General features: G+C 43.3%; 1 protein-coding gene across 3 annotated transcripts in view; it reads right to left on the bottom strand.

Annotated features, from left to right (window-relative positions):
* Positions 1 to 13,465, bottom strand: part of PIK3CG (phosphatidylinositol-4,5-bisphosphate 3-kinase catalytic subunit gamma) — a 33,547-nt gene extending 20,082 nt beyond the window's left edge. For 2 of the 3 annotated variants that reach the window (XM_082076318.1, XM_082076320.1), the window contains exons 1-4: positions 13,241 to 13,465; positions 5,176 to 7,191; positions 900 to 965; positions 570 to 795 (exon numbers count right to left, since the gene is read on the bottom strand). In XM_082076318.1, coding sequence (XP_081932444.1) covers positions 570 to 795; positions 900 to 965; positions 5,176 to 7,179 — 2,296 coding nt within the window. In that variant the 5' untranslated portion in view covers positions 7,180 to 7,191; positions 13,241 to 13,465. Of the gene's footprint in view, positions 1 to 569; positions 796 to 899; positions 966 to 5,175; positions 7,192 to 8,496; positions 9,147 to 13,240 lie in introns of those variants that run through there. The other variant, XM_082076319.1, reaches the window with a different exon arrangement.
* Positions 13,466 to 23,949: the final 10,484 nt, after the last annotated feature.

Below are 23,949 nucleotides of genomic sequence, written 5' to 3'. Positions count from 1 at the left end.
CAGGACCCCTGTTCAGCACATTGCAAAACCCCAGAGATGTATAGTTTGTATAGATACCGCTGGTCCATCAGCTACTTTTGTGGCACAGCGGGGGCTGTACTGGGCTCCTCCCCAGTCCTCCTGCCAAGAGTCTTTCAGTGACTGCCTAGGGTAAGGCTGTGTTTCTTGGCAAGTCCCACTTTTCCTCTTTATTTCCAGTTAATATTTGTGTCCTGGATTGCTTCTTTCTTCAGTGCTGGCATTCAGCTAAGGGTTATATACACAAACTTAGCTGTCTCCCAGCTGCATGGCGTGAGGTTCAAGAAGATAAGCCAAAGCATGGGAAAGTACTGCGTGTCTAGAACATTGATATTCTTCCCCTTTTGGGGTGGAATGAGCAAACAAATGTATTATTGGTTCAATCAATATTAATTTACACTGGCATTTTAAAAGAAGTAATAAAGATGCCCTTTGACAGTAAATTATCCATGAATTTTCTAAATAAACATCACAATTTTATGCCTAGATTTTCACACCCAAAGAGAGAAAACAGTATTATTACAAAGAAAGAAATGCCTGTCAGCAAATACCTTGAGAAGTGACATCATACTTTTCTGCAGAAACTGATTTTATCTCCATCGTGACTTTATGCAGCAATTCAATTACTTGAACCTGCTTCATGAAATCGTGTAGCATTGCTTTTCCACAGCCCCTAAGATAGGCTTCCAGGATGACCGCAAACCTCTGCTGGTAATGCATGGACTGGGCAATCTCGCTTCTTAAGAACCAAAACAAGAAGTGACCAATTCTTTTGTTCTAGAGGTAAAGAGAAACACTACAATCAGCACGCACTTCTTGATGAAAGCTTTTAACAATGCCAGTACCTTTAGCACAAATTGGCTGTATTTTGAAGTACTTACTCTCAAACCACGTTTCAGCAGAAATCTGGCTAATGCGCTGTCATGATATGGCTCAAATTTCACAGCCTGAGTAACACAAACACAGAAGAAAGGTTATTAACCTACTTAAGATCGCATTGAACTTTTACTTTGCCAATGACGTGTAGTGAACACATGGCTGCAGGAGTAGAAAATGTACAGCAAGACAGAAGGTCTTTCAAGGAAACAAAGTTGAAAAAAACAAAGCAGGGCTTTTCTGTGTTTGACTCAAGAAGCACTTTTTCTTTGCAACAGGTTCTTTCCAGGTGTACTATTAATGCTACGAATAAAGCAATGTAGGGAGTAGTTAACCAGTGAGGCCAACCTAAGCACAGGAAGATAGGTGAATGAAGCAACATAATTCTCAGGCCATAGCAAAACCCAGCAAGGTCAGAAAACGTTCTGCAGTCTGACTGACACTGGGAAGGCTTGGAAAGATTACTGACAAATGAAATGACATATTTGTCATCATTCTTTAATAAAAATTGTCAATAATAAAGCAGTGTTTTTTGACAACATCTGCCATTCAGGACTTGGGCACCAGGTTCACTGCCAGGTTTCCCAGCAAGCATGGGATACAGGAGCAGCTTTCTGGAGCTCCTGATCTGGCTTTTAACCCCTACATGAATGACAAAATCAAATGGAGGCTCTGATACACATCCTATAGTAATGGAGTACAATTAAGAGGAAGAATTCACCAGGCTTTTTTTTTTTTTAATGACTCTATGAGCACAGATGTATTTTTTCTCCTCCAAGAGCCACTTGGCTCCACCCAAGCCCACAGATATTTCCAAGCTACTGCCAAAAAAAGGTGGAAACAAAAAGTCAACAACTCTTTTTGAAGTGTCAGGATTGGATTTTTTTTGCTGTTATTCTCTCCCCCATCCCAATAATCAAGTGAATAGATCTACCAGAAAACCCTTCCACTTCCAGGTACCAGGGTACGCCAGGGAACTTGTCCACTTCGGGTGTTTTTTCCAGCAGCTTCTTTCCTGTTGCTTGAGGGACTCAAGTTTATAGGAGGTTTGTATTAAGATTAGTGTAAGAAAAAAAGTATGCATGTATACCCCATGGCAAGAAAAGAGAAATAAGCATACAATCCCTGGAATAGGATCACATAATCCCTGTCGAGGACTGAGTGGGCTGGTGAACAGCTTCAGGTTCTGGAAGCAGAGTGCCAGGAAGCGGCACGGAGGGAGACGAAGGGAAAACAAAGGGATGTGCAGAGAGCTGGGTGCATGTCGTACGCTCAGCTTTCGGAAGCAATGAAGTATGCAAACCTTCAGCCACAGTTATTCAACAGAACAGAATGGCTCTTTCAAGACCACTGTGGTTTGCACCTCGCAAAGAAGCAACCAATCCATCAGCAGAGGTCTACTAAATTCCTCAAACAAATCATATGTTCTATTTTATAAACTCTTAAAAGTACTGTGGCACACAGTTGTATTTTTTACTATTAAAATATCAACACTGTTTGTGAAAAGTAAAACTTCCTGTGGGTTTATTCAACAGAAAAAAAAAAAAAAAATCCAGCTTTTTCAGTCAACCTTCTGGAATGAACCAACTTATAAAATGCTACTTGTTCTTTCCAGCTGCCGTCTAAGAGACAGACGAGAAAGCCAAGCACCAGACTTGCCCTTGTACACTATCATAATTCTGCAAGAACAGTCCTGACCATCTCTGCAATACTATTTTATTTCCTCAAGCAACACCATCTTATTTAAGAAGATAATGAGAATTCACAAACATAAATTGATTTTAAAATATATAGATCCTCTTACTCTGTGTGAGAGATGATGAAGGTATGAGGGGTTTTTAATAAAAATTTATTTTCACTGCAATAAGGCACCCCAAAGCAATAATTACCACATAAATTAAAACTGATTTGCTTACATAGCCCTAAAAAACAATTTAAGAATTAAATACAGCCAAACAAATGGCCATCACTTCAAAACGAAACCTCCTTATATTAGGATTGCAAATACAGGTTAACATAAAAGAATATTAGAAAAATGTATCATGAACATGCTTAAGTTTTAGAAATTAATATTTTAAAACTCAATCCCCGTTTTCTTTTTTCTTCATAAAGTCAAATATGAATATTTTAATAGCTAGCCATTAAAAAGCATCTGCTGGCACTTCAGCAGGTCCCTGCACGTACCTTTGCCTTGTCAGTTCACCAGGAGAGCTTTACTCACTGTCACATACAAGGACCACAGTAACTAGTGTTTGCTTTACAATGGATATTGTTGTATTTTAACTATCCTATCCATGTTTTATCAAGTGCACAGAGAACAACAGACCTTTATAGGAAGTTCAATAGGTTTATTTATGGCACAGCTGCTTCTATTTGGGATAAACCTGGGGGAAAATAAAATGTTTGTTTGGCTTCTAACTCTACTGGGAGGTAAAATGTGAATATCCCGTGCAGAGTGACATAAGGCATCAAGCTTACATGAAGGCGTGCATGTGAAAAGTGATGACCGTTTGCAATAGAGACATCGCAGCTGTGCCTGTTAGAGCAAAGGAATGGCAGACACCATTCTCTGAAAAACGTGGATTTTCAAATGCTCTGTGGTACCAATACTCTGCTGCAGGGAGCTGATGGCTCACACTCCGTTGTTAGCCAAGGAAAGAAAGACAAGGATGCAGCAGAGAGGTAAATGCTGGGATTTAGTAGGTTTTTCCTTTTTGGGGATGGCAATCTTTTAATTTCTAACTATGTTTCTTACTAAAAATGAGACAATGAAGTTAAGTTACTCTGATTTTATGCTACAGTAATTTAATTTACTGTTAGATTTATTATTTTTAAAACACTCCAGATTTGTACTTCCTGAAAAGAAATAATTTCAAAACCAAATAATTTCAGAAACAAATTTTAAAAAATTCCCTCGTTCTCTCAGGTACTTTGATATCAACCTATCGCCACCCCAAGCCCCTAATTTGGATACAAAAGTGAATAAAATTGCTGAGCCACCTGTAGACAGCAAAAGCTCACACACCAAACACATATATAGCAGCAGCTACGTGGGAGGCCCAATGAGGTAACTGTAGCAGCTCCTTTGGTTAATGCAGAAGTGCATAAATTCTGCCTGAGGAGCTTAATCTTCAGACAAGCAAAGACAAGGCTCAAAACGCCTTGTTTAAAGCACTACTGATGTGCAGCAAAATCTGAAATACTAACATCATTTTCCTGGGAACCTGGGCTCTATCAGAACCCACAGAAATTAAAAGCCCCATCCTGCAGGTTCCCAGGCTGCAGCAGTTCTTTTATTAAAAAAAGAAAAAAAAAATTAACGTCAATTCTGTCCTCTGATTCTTCAAAAAAAGTGCTTCCTGCTCTGCAGGGAGACAGCCTTTCTGCACAAACCAGGGCCCTGTCAGGTCTGGGGAGCCTGCGGAGCTGCCTTGCTTCAGGGGACGCATTTACCAGGAAGAACCGCAGGGTTACACCTTTTCATCAGCCTGCAGACACCACTCTGCCGCTGACAGCAGCCGGCCCAGCTCTGGCACCGTGTTGTGAGAAAGCAAACAAACCAATTTTCTTGTATAACTGATATAAACCTCAACATTTCATCTGGAAGATTCACATACAAAGCGCTTCAAATTGATACAGCGGTGATTCATTGCCATTAAAAGCACAATTTCTCACCCAGCTACCCAGAACGAATTAATCTTATGGAGTCCTAGAAACTCTTCATTTACTTTTAAAAATTTTTCTAGATAAATTTGGTCCCCGCTTAACAGTACAAGACTGAAGTCATTGCCGTATGCTATGTAACTACACTGTTATTCTGGACCTAAAAGCCAACCCCAGATTTTTCTTCAGGCCTTGCCCAGGTCAACATCTGCCTTCACTTCCTTTCTGTCTACATTCTTTCTAAACTGTTGGTGAAGCTGGTCAACAGTTCTTCAGTGCTATGTGATTCAGACCTGAGACAGACAGGATTAGAGACAGCACAGTTTGGATTTGCTCCATCATAGCTGTGCTAGTGTTGACAATCTCTAGAAAAAACAAACTACTGTAAACACAAGACACAAATTGTAAGACGCTAGGCCGTGGTAATGGAAAAATAACAACATAGGCAAAAGGCAGAATGTAGAAAGCGTGTTTTGGGTTAATTTGGTTACTACCACTGCTTTGACTAAAAGACTTCAAAAAAAGGGTTTACTAACTAGATCCACCAAGACTGGAATGATGATGGGGCAATGCCAATATTCCAGGCAGGCAGATTTCAAGAATGCAAATATACCTCACCTGCACAAGTTGTAAAAGATAATGAAGAACATCATCATCTTCTAAACTTTCCAGTTTTTGAACTGCCATTGCTCGAACATTTTCATCCGAAAAGTTACAGTCCAGAAGCTGCATTGTGAGTCCAACATCTAAAGTGCTTTGATCCCAAGCCTCCTTCTTAGCTAGCAACTGGTAAGTTTTGGCCACTATTTCTTGTTGTCCCCATTTCACGGAGCTAAGCAGCTTAGGATACGCCTTGGGGTGCTTTATGCTTTCATATCTAAAGTGCCACAACAGTTCTTTGTCCTCAGGAGAAAGTGGATTAAGTGGGTCAGTTGCTATGATTTCTTCAAGTTGCTTGCGAAGCTGGTTGGGCATTTCGGCTCGTGTCCTGTCCCCTTGGGGGTCTGACGTTATCCTGTGCTTGGGCAAGGCAATTGGGTGACAATATTTGTCCAGCACAATAGAGATGGCCATTGAGTTCTCTTTATCTGGGTTAGTTGCTGATGTGAGCTTGTCTGCATTGATACTCCCTTGTTCTTCCCCCTTGCCTGGAATTTTCCACATGTGGAGCACATACTCCCCACTGCGTAGCAGGAAACGGTGATCTATCAACAAAAGATTTACGTAATAGAGAAGCTGAGTTTTGCACTTTGAATCAGAGTTGGGGGACTCATGTGACTGAAGGTTCGTCTTTGTGGACAGTCCCTGTGCTTTGCCGCAGTATATCTGAAGATTCAGGAGTGCTCCTTTAGGCAAGTCTTTGATTTTGATATCAAACTCCAACCAAATATTCCACAGAACCTCCTCAGTAAAAGGCTTCGATGAAGTCCTCCTCTGTGAAAGGAGCTGCTGCCCATGTTGAATGTTAGCCTCCACAAACACAGTGAGATCAGTATTTCTTGGTAAAACTGGGATATCAATGCCAATTATTTTCACCCTAAATTTCCTATTACAATCCCACAATGAGATAGTGAAAACTCTCTCATGATCTTTTCCATCTATCGTCAATTGTTCATGATACCCTGTAACTCCTGTACAGTCATCCACCAAGGGCCACTCTTCCTTCTGAACCTCATCCTCATTTGGGTCAGGGGGATTGTCTAAGACAAGGTGGATTTCTTCCCCATTCTTAAGGCATTGTCTTATCCAGTGAAAATCTTTGATTGGTGTCTCTCCAGTAATGTACTCGTCTCTGCCGCAAATCCTGAGAACAAAATCCAGTTCACTATGATCTTCAGGAATGTCCATCAAAGACTTTTTCTTTGCCATTTTTGTGAAAAAGCTATGGAGAATCATATCTGGTGTGTCATCTATTGACACTTTAATTTTTTGGCTAGTTGTTCCTCTATGTATGATTATGAAAATGTTATTATTAGTGATCTTTTTAAATAAATATTCTGGGAGTGGTTTAGACGTAGTCCATGGGTGCATTGCATACAATTTGGGATCTCTACAGGCTACCTCTATCATTCGTGGAGTGACTAACCTGCGACGGGTAAATTCTAGCTCATCATCATGCACGTTGCTTACATCAGTGACATCGTAACCAATTAAGTCGTTAAGCTGCCGCTGAAATTCCTGAACTTCTTCTGATGGTTTTTGTTTCTGGACAACATAGATTTTGCCCACCTTCTTCTGTAATACTTTCCAGTACAATATGCAGTCTAATGTCTGTAATACTTGATGTTTATCATAAATCTCATACCACTGCCCTTTCTTCTGATACTGCAGAATAAATTGATCTGGGGTGAATGCATGGTAGAAGTCTGCGGTTTGACTCATCTCTATTGCACGCATCCAAATCTGTGCTTTCATTTGCTCAACCGTACAGTTGCCAGCTATTTCGAGTAACATCATTTCCGGTACTTTAGTATGTTTGTTGCTTGTAGGTAAAATGAACTCAATGGATATCAGTTCCATTGACGACAAATTACTCGATGTACAATGAGGTTTCATCCTTCTTCTCCTTCGCTTGTTTTCCTCTCTCATAACAACGGGCTGTTCATAATCCCCCAACTCCATGCCAGAAGAAATCTAGCAAAACATACAAAATACTTGATTACCTTCTCATTTACATTTTTCTTTACTCTTACTTTATAACTCCTCTCAATTAAAATCACAGTCCAGTCAGAATCCTGCTAGGTATACGCCTTTTATATTTCCCTTTAAGTTCTGGTCATAAATGCTTGATTTATATAAGCCAACTTAGATGTAATATATTCAATAACAAATATTAAGAAAAACCCCAAACAAATAAACACAACCAAAAAACCCAAACCCACAACAACAACAAATACAAACACATAAACCCTCAATGATTAAATAATTAAAATAGAGCTTTTAAACAGCCTTCCCAGATTTCACTGAGGATAAGCAGTCTGCATTTGTATTTCCTCCATACTGATTTGTTCTTGCTTCTATTTGATCAAGCACTGATCCTTCTGCTGCCTCATCTGTTTTGATGCTGCTGATATTAACATAAGTGGATTTTCATAGAAATCAAAAGACACGCTACTGTGTATGAGCAGAATGTGATCCCACCAAGCTCTAGGAATGACAGAAAGTAACAAACCAATCCATTTATTTTCAGACTGGACAAAGCTGAGCCTATTCCCATTTTCCTCTGTGTCCCTTTTTAGTGATGAATGAGGACTTACACCAAAAAAAGCCATTATGATTCAAAAGTCATGGACTACTTCAGAAGACATATATTTAGCATGCATCTAAATTCCAGCCTAGTATCCTTAGATGTGCTTCTTTGAAATAAATCAATTCACCAGACTGATAACATCCATCCATTTTAAAAGTAAGCACTTCCAGCACAAAGTATTAGTTTATTACAGAAGAATAAACTCCCAAGCTGATGTCAACTTATTACCCTGTACATCAATTCTCTCCTCAAACACCTGTAAAACAACTTTGAGCACAAGCAGCCTACCTTATCAGCTTTCAGTAAACAAAAAATATTGTTGCTCACAGTTAATTTCCATTGAACAATATTAAAGTGGAAATGATTCAGCGAGAGCTTGGAAGAGGCAGCACTGACTGGGCGCGCTCACACAAGCTGCCCCTTGAGCTTTCTTATACTCAGTTTAAGCTACAGCAACGTACTGAACAACTTTTCCAGACAATGCTTTTTACACATAAAATCTTCCTCTTAACTGCTGTAAAAAATAAAACAAATGTAACGATGCCTTAGCAGATAACAAAACAAGAAAATCAGAATACAAAAGGTTAAACTGAAACAACACGCTAACTAAAATTCTCTTTTCAAGTTCCGGAAAGCGACGACTGCGGATACCCCACTTCTAAAATTGACAAAATACAAGGAAATATTACCTGCTTATAAAGTAAAGGCTGAATTGCTGAAGACGACTCATTTGTTTAATTTCTGAAGTTCCTATTTTTCTAAAGGAAGATCATTCACACACAAAAAAATCTTTGTTTAAGCTGTTCTGCTTTTCTTGCTCACCCTCATATCCAGATGCAAAGGAAGTGCTGCACTTACCAGGAAGGAAGTTTTAACCAAGTTGATTATACATATGATTGCTCATTTTAAAAGAAGTCAGAATGCTTTTCCTGTTACAACAGTAAAAATACACCTTCAGTACACCAATGTCATTTTAACACACATGCATAGAAGACATGCTTAAAGCCTTTTAAAAATAGCTAAGAGCAAGCCAGGAAATAAATCTAATGACTCCTAATAAAACATTTTTAAACCAATGTATTTTAGAGAGCCTAACTACTTTATAAAAGAGATAAAGAAAAATACTAAATAAAAGACAAATAAATCTGCAGTGTTTGCTTATTTTTGTGTTCATGGTGATAGCCATTTGAGGACTTCCAACTTAAATTCGTCAGCGTTGTTTGAGCCCGTCTCCGTACAGGTGGCACAGGGAGATGGTATCTGCCCAGGGTATTGTGTGCTAACCTCAGGAACAGAACTGCCAGGCAATCTTTCTCCTAGTATTTTTAACTCATCCACTTACAATTACAAACATACAGTGAAATCCACTAAAAATTATGATGATTTATGATTCTGGAAGAGTTTAAACCATGGGCTTTTCAAGCCTAATTCTGGTAGTTAACTACAACCTCAGGAGCTGCTCCTTTAAAAAAAAAAAAAAAAAAATCCCCACAGGAAAATATTTGGAAAACATGTACAAATCAGAAAGAAAATACAGAAAAACCTCTAGTCTTATCCTTTTGCCTTAAGACTTTTCCAGTGAAATACTGACAATTTTGAAGAGCAATAAGCAGTACATATCCTACAGCAGCATATATCCTACAATAATTATGAAACAACTGGAAGGTCTTTTAGCAACAGCAAAGTTGTGGTGTTGGTTGTTTTTTAACATATGCACACTTTCTATCTTGTAAGACACCTTCCTTGTTAAAAAGGGGGAAAAAAAAGCTCCTTCTGTATTGGGAAAAAAAAAATCTGAAAGTCTCTTACCTGCCTCCAATGATCTCACAACCTCTGAAATTAATGGTTAAAAAAATACCCTTGACATAGCTCTTCTTTTGCAGAGCATCATTTTGCTTGGCAGCAAAGACTGATTTCTTTTTAGAGGTTATTTTACTCAGGAAGTGAATTTGGGGAAAACACATCTGTCCTAGTTCCCTCTGCCTTTTACAGCCAGTAATGGAAATTTCTCAATGAAGTGGTGAAGTTGCCCTAAACATTTTGTTCCTGCCATGAAATCTACCCCTCTTGGCCAACACATCTCCAACATTCATCCTTCGCCCATGTGCAGTCTGTCAGTATTCATCAGCTACACTCTCTGGCATCTCAGCACTACACGCTGCTTTCCTCTCTGGTGCTCCTCTCAGCCAAAAAAAGCACTCGGAAAACTTGAGCACCTGTAACCTCAACAGTAGCGCCCAGGATGACGGAGAAGTAAGAAGCAGCCGCTTTCACCTAAAAAGGAAAAGGAGCTGGAGTTGTAAGGAAGAAAAAAGAACAATGCTGAAGGCGAAAATGGATTTTGCAAAACCTATGCTTTGAAATTCCCTGACTTTGGAGAGCTTGACTTTACAATGCTTTTGCAGAGCCTGTATTTTGAAGTACAATTTCTAAAACGTGTCATACAGTCACATATTTTTCTTCATTTAAACATAAGCAACTAGCAGTGGGGGCTTTTTTCACGCCAACAGGCTCCAAATGTTTTGTGCAAATATCCCTTGTTCTAAAAGTGGTGCTGACCCTATTAAGTAAGCCTGAACTCATCACCGTTTCATTGGGTTTTTCCAGTCCTAAGAAAGCTTGCCCATTTAAAATGTCCTCATCTTGCTGCCACGTGAGATGCACTTAAGGATTAATTTTTCAAACACATATACACACAAGTATTCCATCTCCTCTAAGCTATTCTAGTTCTACTCCATTGATCAAGGCCATCAAGAAAATCTAAAGCAGCATCTCTAACTCATACAGCAGCGAGCAACTCTGTACACTGCTCAGAGAATATAATTGTTTGACACTCTGATCCATGTTCATTTGGGCTGTGACCTGCCATGTCTAGCCCAGTGAAATCTCCATCTCTGTTTCAGCTCTGACCCCTCTTCATAAGCTTCAGAAGCCAATTCTTGGAATGACGACTGTCTCTAATCTGTCTCTGCAAAGAGACACAATAGTGTCCCTGTTATTAGGATGACACCAAATTGTATCTATTTCCTGCTAACCCATGTGTAGGCATAGCAAAACCATATTTCTTCATGCATATGCATCAGAACACTTGAATGTTTATAAATGAAAATAATTTAAAATAACTTCCTAAAACCTCTTGTGTCAAGTTTAAGCATTACTTACAGTACTGACATTTCTATACACCTACTGCAACACCATCACAAAAAAAAAAAAAAACACCTCTTTTTTATTATTAATTGTAATTTAACTCAATTCTAAACCCAAATTTCTCTGTATTAGGAGAAATGTCCTACCACTAGTCCACAAATCCTGATGAGGTTCAACGGAACAGGAGGAGACGGGCCTGTAAAGGGTAACTGAGAAAAGCAAACAGGCTTGCCTTTGTTTCTAGTCATGTTACTACCTCATCACGCAGGTCAGCAAACTGATCATAACAACAACAAAAATTGGTTAGTTTTCAGCTGGATCAGTTCCTTAATCTGACTCATCACTTGCAGGAATAGTAAGGAAGGGAAGAGAACACAAGGGAATGAAGCCAGCACTGTTTAGGATAACTGAAACATAATTCACAGCAGGATGAGAAGATCAATTAATCAGTAAACTTGTTCAAGGTTTTGCGAACACTGTTTGAGAGGTCATATGATCATGAATTACTTCATATAGTCTGCTACAAAAAATCTGAAGATAGCTGTCAAATGTCAGTGCTTTGTTAGAGTTTTACCAGTTACTTATTCTCCACCAGTTATTCTCATGCTTATTTTACAATAGTTTCTGCTTCTGGCTTAATCCATCATGTGAAAAACTTATTTTTAAATTATTCTTTTCACTTTTGTGTCAGCTCCTTCCCAGACAACGTAACCTGCAAGAAAACAGGGACTCTCTATCAGAGTAAGAATCACCTTGTGCCCACATTGTGCAAATATAATTATTTACATTCGCACTTTAAGGTAAATGAAAAAAACCCACCTATGACACGAACCAAAGTCTCCCAAGCAGCATACTCCATCTGCTGCATTGTCCTGTATCAGAAGGCCACTCTGCATTTGCTGGATAGAAGTACAACATATCTTCGCTACATCTACAATGATCCAGTGCTGAACTATGCAGGTAAGATACAGCACTAACATGTTAAGAATGAACACAACAAAAACTGCTAAGTTCTCTTGTCAAATCCTCCAGCAACTACAAGCTCTCACGGGAATTAAATCAGTGCAGCTTCCCATTAGCAAGCAAATTTCAGAGATAATATAGTCACATTCTCCATCAAAAAGTGTACTGATCAGCAGGTACAGCTGAACATCTCCGCCAGGAGGTTGCACAGTGAATGTGACTGCTCTCAAGGCTGGAATATTTCTAGGACTACCCTCCTTTCACAACAGACCTTTACATATTTTGGTTTCTACATGAGGTATCTATTTGGGGGTGCTTCTGGAACAAACAATAACTTCTAGCTGGTTCAAAAAATGTAGGTAACAATTTTGGCAAAGTTCTACTTAACTGTAGTTATGAGAGTGATAGTGATCTGCCTTTAAACCAACACTTCACAGAGTGTAAAAACACGGACATGGCAGCTGTGGCTCCTGCAGGGACACAGTTTCTATTCGGCCCATCATTCAACTTGTGGCCAACTCTTCAAACACGGCTCTTTGGCAGCGTGATCCACAGACAACCAGCCCCTGAATGCCCTCAGCTATTATTTCAGACAATTTGTGGCAGGTGAAGGTTTTATGGTCTACATGTACCAGACCGACACAGGAGGTGATTATTTGTTAGATGAGGAAATACAGTTGTTTATTGCTTAAATGCTATGTTGTAGCAGAGCTGACTCATAGATCTTAAGACCAGAGGGAACAGCTACCCCTGTCTAGTGTGATCCTTGACTTTGCGCTGTTTTAGTCAACATACTAATAGTGTCCTCAGCAGGTTTTGCATCAAACCTGTAACCCTTGCTTGGGTTGGGATGTTAGTCGGTACCAGGGGTGCAAGGGGCGAAGGGCCGGGGAGCTAACGGGGCTCAGCCTCGCCTGGCGCCCGCAGCGCTGCCTGCCGTCCCGCACACACGCCCCGCTGGAAGGCCCGGGAGCAGCGGGCCGGGGCTGCCTCCCCCAGCCTGCCCACCGGCCGGGCCCCGGGGCCGCGGCCGCCCCGCTTCCCGCCGCCCCGAGATGGCGGCCGGGGCCTCGCCGCAGCGCCCGCGGGAGCCGCAGCCCAGTCGTCGCCGCAGGAGGGCAAACCTCGCCTGCCTAGCCTGGCGGGGCAGCCGGGGACCGCGGCCACCCAGCCAGGGGCGCGCCCGCCGGGCGCTCTGCCCGCCGCCGCCGCGGGGAGCCGGGCCGCGCCGCCCCGGCCCTGCGCCCCCGCTGCCACCTGCGAGACCGGGTCCCGGGCAAGGCGGCCGGCGAACCCGCCGGCCCCCGGGACGGCGCTACTCACCGCAGCGGCGCGGCCGCAGCCCCGGCTCCCGCTCCGCACAGGTGTTTTCCTCAGCAGGAAGCGGAGCGGGCCGGCGGCCGGAGGGGAGGCTCCATGGCCGGCGGTAGGCAGCTCCGGAGCCGCCGCCAATCACACGCCGGGCAAAGAGGGAACCGGCTGTGGGCCTCCCCGCCCCGCTCGGCCGCCGCCGCCCGGCCCCGGGGCGCTCGGCCCCTGCCGCGGCCCGACGAGCCCGGGGCGCGGCCCCTTCCCCCGAGCGAGGCGGGGGCCCGGGGAAGGGGCCGGCGCTGGGCCGGGACACTCGGCGGGTTTTTGGCGAGTCTCTTGAGCGCGCTGCCCGGCCTTGCCGCCTGGAGGCAGCGGGCAGCCCTGCCGTGGGCCGGGACGCGCTGGCCCGGTCCGGCCACATCAGCCGGAGCGGGGATACATCCGCCACTGAGGTGAAGCACTACAGGCCTGGTGTGGTTTAATCTCCAGCACAAGGCACGCAGGACCTGTCCTGGTAGCAGTACGGGCAGCAAAACCTCTCTGGCCGCAGCTTGAAGAGTCGCTCATGGCCGGGGTCCCGGGCGGGCAGCTTGGAGCAAAACACTGCCCCGCGGTGCCCGCTGCGGGGCCGGGGCTGCGGGGCCGGGCGCTGCCGGGGGCCCATGCGGCCCCTCACGCTGAGGCCAGGACACAGTTATTTTGTCTAAGCTGTCCTCAGAAACTCCTGGAGTCAGCAGTCTGCTCTACCACACAGTGGTCTTCTCCTTTGGAAGGATTTTCATTATGTCTTATTAGATGTCTGCACCTACAGGTTTAGCTTCTTACTTGTCTTCATTCCGTTTTTTGTTTGGTTTGTTGTTGTGCTTTTTTTTGTTTGTTTGTTTTTGTTTTTGCAACCACTTGTTCAAAGGTGCTGTATCTTGTTTTCCCACTCTTTTTCCATCTCCAGGCTGGGCCGTCCTGGCTCTCTCCTTTAAGGTCATGTTCCTTGGACCTCCTGTGATTCCTGTAGCTTGCCTCTGGGCTCCTGCCAAATGGGCCACATTGTGTTTGGAAGGCACTGCTCAAAACTGGACATAGTCGTACTCCAGCTAAGGCCATGCCAAGGCTGCCCACAGCAGGAGGATTAACTCATCAGCCTTACAGTGCCAGGACTTCAAATGCAGCTCAGGCATAACCATTCACTTCCAATTCAGATAAACAAACAATTTCCCCTCACTGCTTTCCCCACCCTGGCTGCTGGCTCTTTGGCTCTGAACGGAGCTGAGGGTTTGTATCTCCACAGCTTTTGTTTGGAATTAACAGCAAAACTCTTCCCGTGTGAGTGCTGAGACCTTTTTTGACCCTGATCTTACAATGAGATTCACAGGTGAACCCTGTATGGCACAGAGCCTGCACACTTGCCCTGAAAGCCATGCTGACATAAAGTTTACATCTTCAGGCAGTGCTTTACAAGACCATAAGTTGCAACAACGACTATAAAAATTAATTTCATTTTTCTAGGTACATGTATTAACTTCCATAAAAAGAAAATATCAGAAGGAAGTAACTAGTATGTTACTCATCTAGATGCTATTATAAGAAGTTAGATAATTGTCATTATAGCAGTGGATTTCCTTTGACTTAAAAAATCGTTTGCATAACAACATTAAGAATCATAATACCAGCCTGAAGCAGAAAGTAACTGAGAAACTACTGTGTAAACAGGGAGTTTCATAATTAGTATACGTTACTCTGAGCTGTGGCTGTAAGAAATTGTAACCCTGTGCTGGCCTCAAGTTCCTCTTTTTACAAAGGTGAAAGCAGAGTAAAAACCTTTAACAACCTTCACTTGATGTGTGTGCAGCATAGGGGAAACACAGTGAAGACTCATTTTGTGCTTGATTTTGCCTCACATAATGAGTAATATCAGTCAAAGAAGTACAGCTTTGCACAGCACGTGTATCACTGAACGCTTTAAAAGAGATTAAAAACCTTATCAAAATAAGAAGCCTTTTTGTTGTTGTTGGCTGGATCCCCAGATGGATCACTCCAGGAGCACAAATGTATCCAGTTTGGCGACTAATCCTGTTACAATCCAGGGACTTTATTTGGGGATGCACAAACATATGGAGATTTGAACAGCTGAATAAAAATGACTGTCATTTGTCAAAAGACAATTATAAAGGGAATAATTTACAGCTGGAGCAAATGACACGTTTCATGTTGACTTCAGCCAGAACTGTATAAAATACTTTCAAAATAGCTAGAGATCAGTATAATGTTATTTTCAATGAAAGAATAAATTGTTTCATGTATTATATTTAAGAAGAGGAGGTAAACTGAAAACCTGTGTCTTTTCAGGATGTAGTAAGTTAATAAAATATTAATTTTTTTGTAGTCAATCTTCAGCTCCTCTATAAACAGCACAACTTTCTTTATTGCCTTTTGTGGCAAATCAAGTAATGTAAACTTTCCTGTCACCAAAGACACTCTTTATAGGTCATATATTCTTTGGAAATACACATTTTAGCATTATTTTATTCCTGTTGTTTTCCAAATATGACTTAAACCTGTTCCCACAAATTATCTGCTGGTCTATTTTTTTTCCAGTCAAGAACAGCCTGTACAATAAATTGAAATGCACATTTTACCATATAAAAATGGAACTTTAAAAGAGTCAGGAATACCATAGCTTAATGAAGGAAGGTGAAGAACACAATTTGGTATTTAAATGAAGCTGATTTAATCAAAATTAGTCATGCAAAGAAGCAATCATTTTGCTAATATAATCTTGTGGGGTGCAGTCAAAATGCAATTATTTCCTTTATCTTTCAGCTGTAAAAAAATATGACAAGGAATTGCTGTCATGGTCTTAAATGGGAGTTCTGGAGGTTGGAAGAATGTAAGATGGTATCTTTTGTGTCCTCTGCACAGTCAAACATCAGTTTTTATGTTGGTTTCATGGAGCACAGAGATAAAGAGTAACAGCCACATTAAATGCTCAGCAACAACTTTATATACCGACATATGTTGGAACTGGATGTAAATGTTCTGTTGTCATTGACAGACTGAGCTCATTGCAATTTAGGAAATAATATCTAGTAGTTTGGGGGGTTATCTATCTATCTATCTATCTATCTATCTATCTATCTATCTATCTATCTATCTATCTATCTATTTATTTTCTGTATTGCCAGCAGAGAAAAAAAGTTAAATGGAGAACCTTTGTAGGTCCTGTGCCAAAAAAGCCAGAGCCTGCTTGCCTAATCTCAGCAATAGCTGCATTCAGTTTTGTAATTGCTTTCTTATGTAATGAAAATTAAAAAGAAAAAAACAGTGTGGGATACATTTTGCTTCCTGATGGAGTGGTAGGTAGCTTTCTCTTTTCTTGCAGAATTTATAAGTTGGAATTTTCTTATTGAGTTGTAAGCACTTTATGATGCATCCAGTGCAGGATTTAAATTAAATTGACAGATTCTCTGTATTTTACAGCTCTGCTCTGAAAACTGATAGTGTAAATATGGGATCAGTTGTGTTAACGTCATTGCAGTTGCTTTGTCCATATGCACGATCATATGGTAACTTTGGTATCAAAAGTAAGTTTTTCTTCTTGCTATAACTTGGTAACAAGCAGAGGAGGAGTGAGCTGAATGGATTTCAGCTTTTGCATCGTGTTCTAGGTATGGTGGCTGCTCGTGTAATGGATATAGCTGCTCACTAAGCATTGCCTGCAGGTCTGTCCTCCGTTCGCAGCTTTTTTTTCATGAGAAAGGCAGCCTGTCTCTTTTTAGGTCAGTTCTGGATTATTGCTTGGGGAAGCAGTAGGAGGCCCTGGGGGATTGAGGGGAATCCAGAAGAAGAGCAAATAAAAGCTGGGCTCTTGCTTTATCCCTCGGAAGGGACACCAGCGGGCAGATGGATCCTCTGTCAGATGTCTCCTACGTGAACTTGGGTTCCCAGGGAGACACATCCAGTGGAATCTTTTAAGATCTGCTGGGCATGAAAGTAGTTTTGTGGCCTGATCCAAAATGTTCTCTGTGAACCTCTGTAGGCAAAGCAGAGTCAGGAAAGCTCAAACAAGGAAAAGAGGAGTCTTCCCTGTCTCTAGTCACTTCTCCAAGAAATACCCACTCTTTCCTTGTATCCTGCTAGGTTGGTGCTCCTGGTGATCAAGATTTTACAGAAAATCCCTCACTTGAAACATCTCAAGCTTTCAAAACAGGAAACAGCAGGTGTTCAGAAGGCTTCTGAGATACATCTGCTGAAGGCTTTTTCTCCCATTTTACTGATTTAGGCTCTTAAACTTCAGAATAGGTATTTAAAGCACAGGGGTGGGAGTGCAAGCTGTTTCCTCCATACCACGTACGTACACACATCAGCTGAGATGTAAAACTCACGTAATACCTCTTACTGGCTTGAATACCTATTTTTGTCTGTTCACATGTGTTTGAGTTTTTCAGAGGCATACTCCTTGTGGTAGCAGAGTGTGTGTGAGCAGATCTTTAAGACCATTGGCTATTCTTAAGGGGTGGGGAAACTCGTGAGTTTTTGTGGCTGCTGTCAGAGGTCTCAGGATTAGGTGGTGATGCAATATTTCATCATCTTGTGGTGCTGCGACTGGAGAGAAGGAAAGAAAGAGGTCAGAAATAGAAATGTGAAGAAAAGGGGTTCACATTTCCTACAAGGCCCCTAGTCTAATAGCATTATATTAAGTACTCCTAAATATAAGATACAGGAAGGATTTCCTCAGTCTCTAAAAGTTTCTGACACCAAAAGTAGTGAGTCTAATTTGCCACCCAGAGACTACGTTATGAGGTTTCTCTAGACAAGCTCTCTGAACTGTGTTGCTGTGTTATCTTCCTGTCCTGACATCTATTAATCTTTGAAAATTTTCTCAGCTGTATGCTTATTTGTTGGTGCATCCTCCTGTCTGTGAGGAGGTAACTATTATATATTTGCGTTGCACAGGAGTTATGTAAGGGTAGACTTTTATCAGAGGATTTCTGTATTTTTGTTGTTGTAAATGAGTAATGTAAAATGCTTTCCTCTTTGTATATTGAAGTAACATATTCTTTATAAACACAAGTGTTTCTTACCAGAGTTCCAGGCACCCTGCAGGCTAATTGATACGCTGTCATAATACTTGTAGTGCTACAAAGACATTTGAGTAGGAATATATTTGCTCTACAGAATTTAGTTGAATACAAAATCAACTACAAAGAAAGCTCTTTCCTAGCCTGATCTTTTCTGGAAACATAACCTTAACCTTCTCCAATAGCTTTAACAGGTTGGCCTTTAACAGGTAGCCTTAGCAGAGTGCCCAGAAGATCACCATATTTGGGGCTTTTTGGGCTGAGTAAGAAGATTTTTTTTTCCAAAGTGATGGATCTCTTGTATGAAGAGCCTGTGGGCAGGTGTCTTCCTTTCGGGAGGAGGCTGAGGATCCCATTTGGGTGACAGGGTTGCACCTGTGACGGCCCTTCACACACAGAAAACAGCACCTCATAATAGTTGTAGCTCTGCTAAATAAACACCTGTCCTCAGACTGAAATGTAAAGTGTCTGTCTCTACCCACAAATCAAAGCCTTGAACACCAACCAGCACAACCACAATGAGTAAAAAGCCAGATTCAGACCTGAATCTTTGTGTACTTGCTTCCTAGAAATTAAAAGCTAAGAAAAGCTGGAACCAGATAGTACCGTGAACTAACCTCACTGAAACTTATGGCAGATAAGTTGTATGGAGGCCAATGGGCTATACAAGCCATTCTTAATTAACAAAAACATGATTGAGGTAATTCCTGGTCAATGCATGGGGAAAAAAAAAAAATATAGGGTTCCATGTAGTTAAGGGATGAAAACCACAGAGCCAAGAATCCTGGAGGTGCAGAAAGGATCTGATTTTGTGCACACAGGGTGCATGTGCAATGGTGGCAGTGCTTGCGTTGGCAGGCGTTTCAAAGGGACTTGGCATTACCCTGTTATCCAGCCTGAATTCCATGAAAGGAGGAGTACAAAAAGTAAGGATTCTCTTCGCTAGTGACTGGGGGGAAAAGCGGCTGTTTGAGTCAGTCTGATAATCCCATTTGAACAAATTATGTATATTGAAACACTGTGGATTTTCGAGATAAGCAAATCTGTCACAGGTCTTGCAGTCAGGGAGAAGGGAAGGTCTCGTGTTTGATGTGCTTGGGGAGATACACGTGCAATTTCTGGCACTGTAACTTGCCAGGAAATTGAACACAAGGATTCTCCATGGATTCGGCCCATGGAGAAGGATTTAAATCAGCCTTTGGAGGTGCATGTATGTCTGTCTGTGATGATTGCATTGGCTGGCATGAACCTCGGCCACTCAGTTGAGCTGCTGACCACAGACACCCTCTGTGACTTGACCGGGTTTGACTTTGGTACCGAACCTCTCTGACCTGCCATCCCAGCCCCAGTTCTCTGCCTGGGCCATGTAGCAGGTAATGTTTCCTGGGCACGTGCCTTGTGTTCCCCCGTCACCCTTCCCCAGGCACCAGTGCCCGGCTGCCGCGCCATGAGCAGTGGCAACAGCGGCCCGGCCGAAACAAAGCCGCGCCTACGAACTCTTGTTCTCCGGAGGCGCCCTTTGCAGTTGCGTCACCGGCCACCGCGGTGACGTCACCACCCGCCCGTCCCGCGCCGGTATTGCGTCATGGCGCCGGGACAGAGGCGACCCTGGTGCTGTGGTGACACCTGCTGGGCCGCGGGAACATCTCCGCGGCGGCGGCTCCGCGCCAGCTCCAGGCCGGGGGACGGGGCGCTCTGGGGCCCCAGGTCCGCGCCCGGGCGGACGGGGCTCTGTCCTTGTCCCGCTGCAGGGACCGAACGGGCGGGGCTCTGCTCTTCTCCCGCTGCAGGGACCGAGCGGGCGGGACAGGGCCTCGCTGGTGGGTGACAGCAGGAGGGGGTGACAGCGCAGCGCTGCTGACACAACTGGGGTCGCCGCCTCAACGAGCCGGAGCGGCTGTGGTGATGGGAGTGAGGGAAATAGTCTCAAGGGAAAGCTGTGCCTCCTATCCGGGGGTTTAAAAGAGTGTTTCCTCTTCCTTCTTATTTTCATGTCCCCTATGAATAAAACAGGAAGACAGAGAATTGTTATGAGGAGACTTTGGAGCCGATGGATCTGGGTCTTCCTCACATTTCCAGTGTCGTTACAAGGAAGGTTTTTGGCTTTCTTACCCCTCCCTGTCCCTCGTACATTCAGGGGATGTGGACAGCAACGTTACTCTGCAAAGTTACCCACAGGGATCTTGCACGTTTTCATTCACTAATATCTGAGGTAATTTAAGATCCTTAGGGTAAGGAAATGCAAAGTATTTGTGTGTTTATGGAAGAGAGTTGGTGACATAATTTCAGCACATCTGTGCTACAACTACATGTGTCATTCAAAATGAGCACTAGCAGAGCTTTCATGTCACAGAACCACAGAATCACAGAATGTCAGGGATTGGAAGGGAACTTGAAAGATCATCCAGTCCAATTCCCCCGCTGGAGCAGGAACACCCAGATGAGGTTACACAGGAATGTGTCCAGGCGGGTTTGAATGTCTGCAGAGAAGGAGACTCCACTGCCTCCCTGGGCAGCCTGTTCCAGTGTCTGTCACCTTCGCTGTGAAGAAGTTTCTTCTCAAATTTAAATGGAACCTCCTGTGTTCCAGTTTATACCCATTGCCCCTTGTCTTATCGTTGGTTGTCACAGAGGAGAGCCTGGCTCCATCCTCCTGACACTGTCCCACCAAGTCACAATGTAAACTGTGTCACGTAAGCACCTAAGTCCAGTTCTGCACATGACAGACAAGAGCAGAAAGGAAAGAAAGTGACTTCTCTTGCTGAGGACAGGCTTTGTGCCAGAGTTTGGTCTGTCAGAGGTGCCTGGGCCAGAGCTGCCAATCAGCTGCCAATCAGCCACCCACCAGCTCTTGAGCCAAGGCAGTGCCAGAGTTGAGCAGACAGCTCTGGTTAAGGATCTCAGACGTGGACCGGCAAGTCTCCAACAACTTTCCAGCTTGCCTCTGCCAGGGGTTACAGGTGGGGATGTTTGGCAAAACCCACTTATCCAGAGGTGCTGCACAGACCAGTGAGGCTGCTGACATCTTAAGGCTGCAACCATACAGGTCCCTCTCACGTGCGAGGTTGGTCTGAAATCAGCATTGAGGAACATGCGTTGCTTGACAGGGTGGCTGCTGATGCTGGGGCAGGTTCAGGCCTTCTAGCTGCTGTAATCTACCAGAAATATGAATCATCCTGAATCCATTTTAATTTCCATTTTTTTCACCTTCCCAACTCCATTTTCCGTAAAATGTTTCCCTACAAGATACGTGCACTCAAGAGCACAAGCACAAGCACTGCCCGTGCGTTTGTTGAACTTGTCTTTCAGCCCTGCACTCTCCCTTCTCTCAGCTGTACATTGGCTAGATTTGAGGGACTTACATACTTTATTTCTCCCGCTATCTGAATCAGATAACCACACAAAGCACAAAGGGCTCTGCGAGGATTGGAGGAAAGCAAATGTCACTCCAGTCTTCAAAAAGGGCAAGAAGGAGGACCCGGGTAATTATAGACCGGTCAGCCTCACCTCTGTCCCTGGGAAAGTAATGGAACAGCTTGTCCTTGGTGCCATCTCAAGGCATATCAAGGATAAGAGGGTTATTAGGGGCAGTCAGCATGGCTTTACCAAGGGTAGGTCATGCTTGACCAACCTCATAGCCTTTTATGAGAATGTAACAAGGTGGATGGATGATGGCAGAGCGGTGGATGTGGTCTACCTTGACTTCAGTAAAGCCTTTGATACAGTCTCCCACAGCATCCTCACAGCTAAGTTGAGGAGGTGTGGTCTAGACAATAGAGTAGTGAGGTGGGTTGCAAACTGGCTTAGGGAGAGAAGCCAGAGAGTGGTAGTCAATGGTGCGGAGTCTAGTTGGAGGCCAGTATCTAGTGGAGTGCCTCAGGGGTCAGTGCTGGGGCCAATATTATTCAATATATTCATTAACGATTTGGACGAGGGAATTGAGTGTACTATCAGCAAGTTTGCTGATGACACCAAGCTGGGAGGAGTGGCTGACACGCCGGAGGGCTGTGCTGCCATCCAGCGGGACCTGGACAGGCTGGAGAGTTGGGCGGGGAATAACCTAATGAAATTTAACAAGGGCAAGTGTAGAGTCCTGCACCTGGGCAGGAACAACCCCAGGTTCCAGTATAGGTTGGGAGATTACATATTAGAGAGCAGTGTAGGGGAAAGGGACCTGGGGGTCCTGGTGGACAACAGGATGACCATGAGCCAGCACTGTGCCCTTGTGGCCAGGAAGGCCAATGGCATCCTGGGGTGTATTAGAAGGGGGGTGGTTAGTAGATCGAGAGAGGTCCTCCTTCCCCTCTACTCCGCCCTGGTGAGACCACATCTGGAATATTGTGTCCAGTTCTGGGCCCCTCAGTTCCAGAAGGACAGGGAACTGCTGGAGAGAGTCCAGTGCAGGGCAGCGAAGATGATTAAGGGAGTGGAGCACCTCCCTTATGAAGAAAGGCTGAGGGAGCTGGGTCTCCTTAGTTTGGAGAAGAGGAGACTAAGGGGGGACCTTATTAATGTTTATAAATATATAAAGGGTGAGTGCCATGGGGATGGAGCCAGGCTCTTCTCGGTGGCAAACGATGATAGGACAAGGGGTAATGGGATCAAGCTGGAACACAAGAGGTTCCACTTAAATTTGAGAAGAAACTTCTTCTCAGTAAGGGTGACAGAGCACTGGAACAGGCTGCCCAGGGAAGTGGTGGAGTCTCCTTCTCTGGAGACATTCAAAACCCGCCTGGACATGTTCCTGTGCGACCTCACCTAGGTGTTCCTGCTCCAGCGGGGGGATTGGACTAGATGATCTTTTGAGGTCCCTTCCAATCCCAAACATACTGTGATACTGTGATACTGTGAGTGATACAAGCCTGCCATGTGTGATGCTGGACGTCAACCTGAAAGTGTTAAAATCCACCCACAGGCCCCCAAGCCAGCCTTTTTCCTCAAACCCTCTTCCTGTGTGCAGCCACCTTCTCTCCACAGCTTCTCAGAACAAAAATATTGAAAAACTCTTAAGTGAAAGCTACTGACACTCTAATTATTAGACACAATGGGATACCTATGACAGGGTATTATCTGCCAGAATATCGCCCTGGAGGGTGGTAAAACTCCGCACCCTCACAGCACCAGCAGATCTGATGGGGAGCCGATGAGCCAGCTGCTATTCAAGCTCATAAGCTATTAGTTATCCCTAACATGGGAAAGCGAAGTACAGGACAAAGTTATTATTAAATTCAGATGTAAAGATCCTAGTCAAGATATTAGCAAAAGGCATACAGCAAAAATTATCAAGTTCAGTAAAAGGAGCCAAATGGTTATGAAACATAAATACTTTTCCAGTAACATGAGATGGGGATCAAGTTATATTGAATTAAAAAAAAAAAAATGGAGAAAGAAAAGCATACCAGTAGAACTGCATTCTGACTTATGGGAAATTATATTTTAAAAAGGAGAAGTCATGGTTTCTGGAGAACAATATGAAGTTGAAGAGTATTCGGTCAGCAGTGTTAGTTAGCTTCCACACTTGGCTTTTCTGGAGCCAGTTGAACATTTTAAGAAACCTCTAGTTTAACTTGAAAGATCACAAATTAAAAAAAGTTAGACCTCCAATAATAAGTTTTAAATACTTTTAGAATAATACAAAAAAAACTC

Source organism: Streptopelia decaocto (assembly GCF_964273445.1).
Source record: "Streptopelia decaocto genome assembly, chromosome: 1".
Lineage (NCBI taxonomy): Eukaryota > Metazoa > Chordata > Aves > Columbiformes > Columbidae > Streptopelia > Streptopelia decaocto.
The sequence above is the reverse complement of the archived record's forward strand: the minus strand, read 5'-3'. Positions and strand labels throughout refer to the sequence as shown.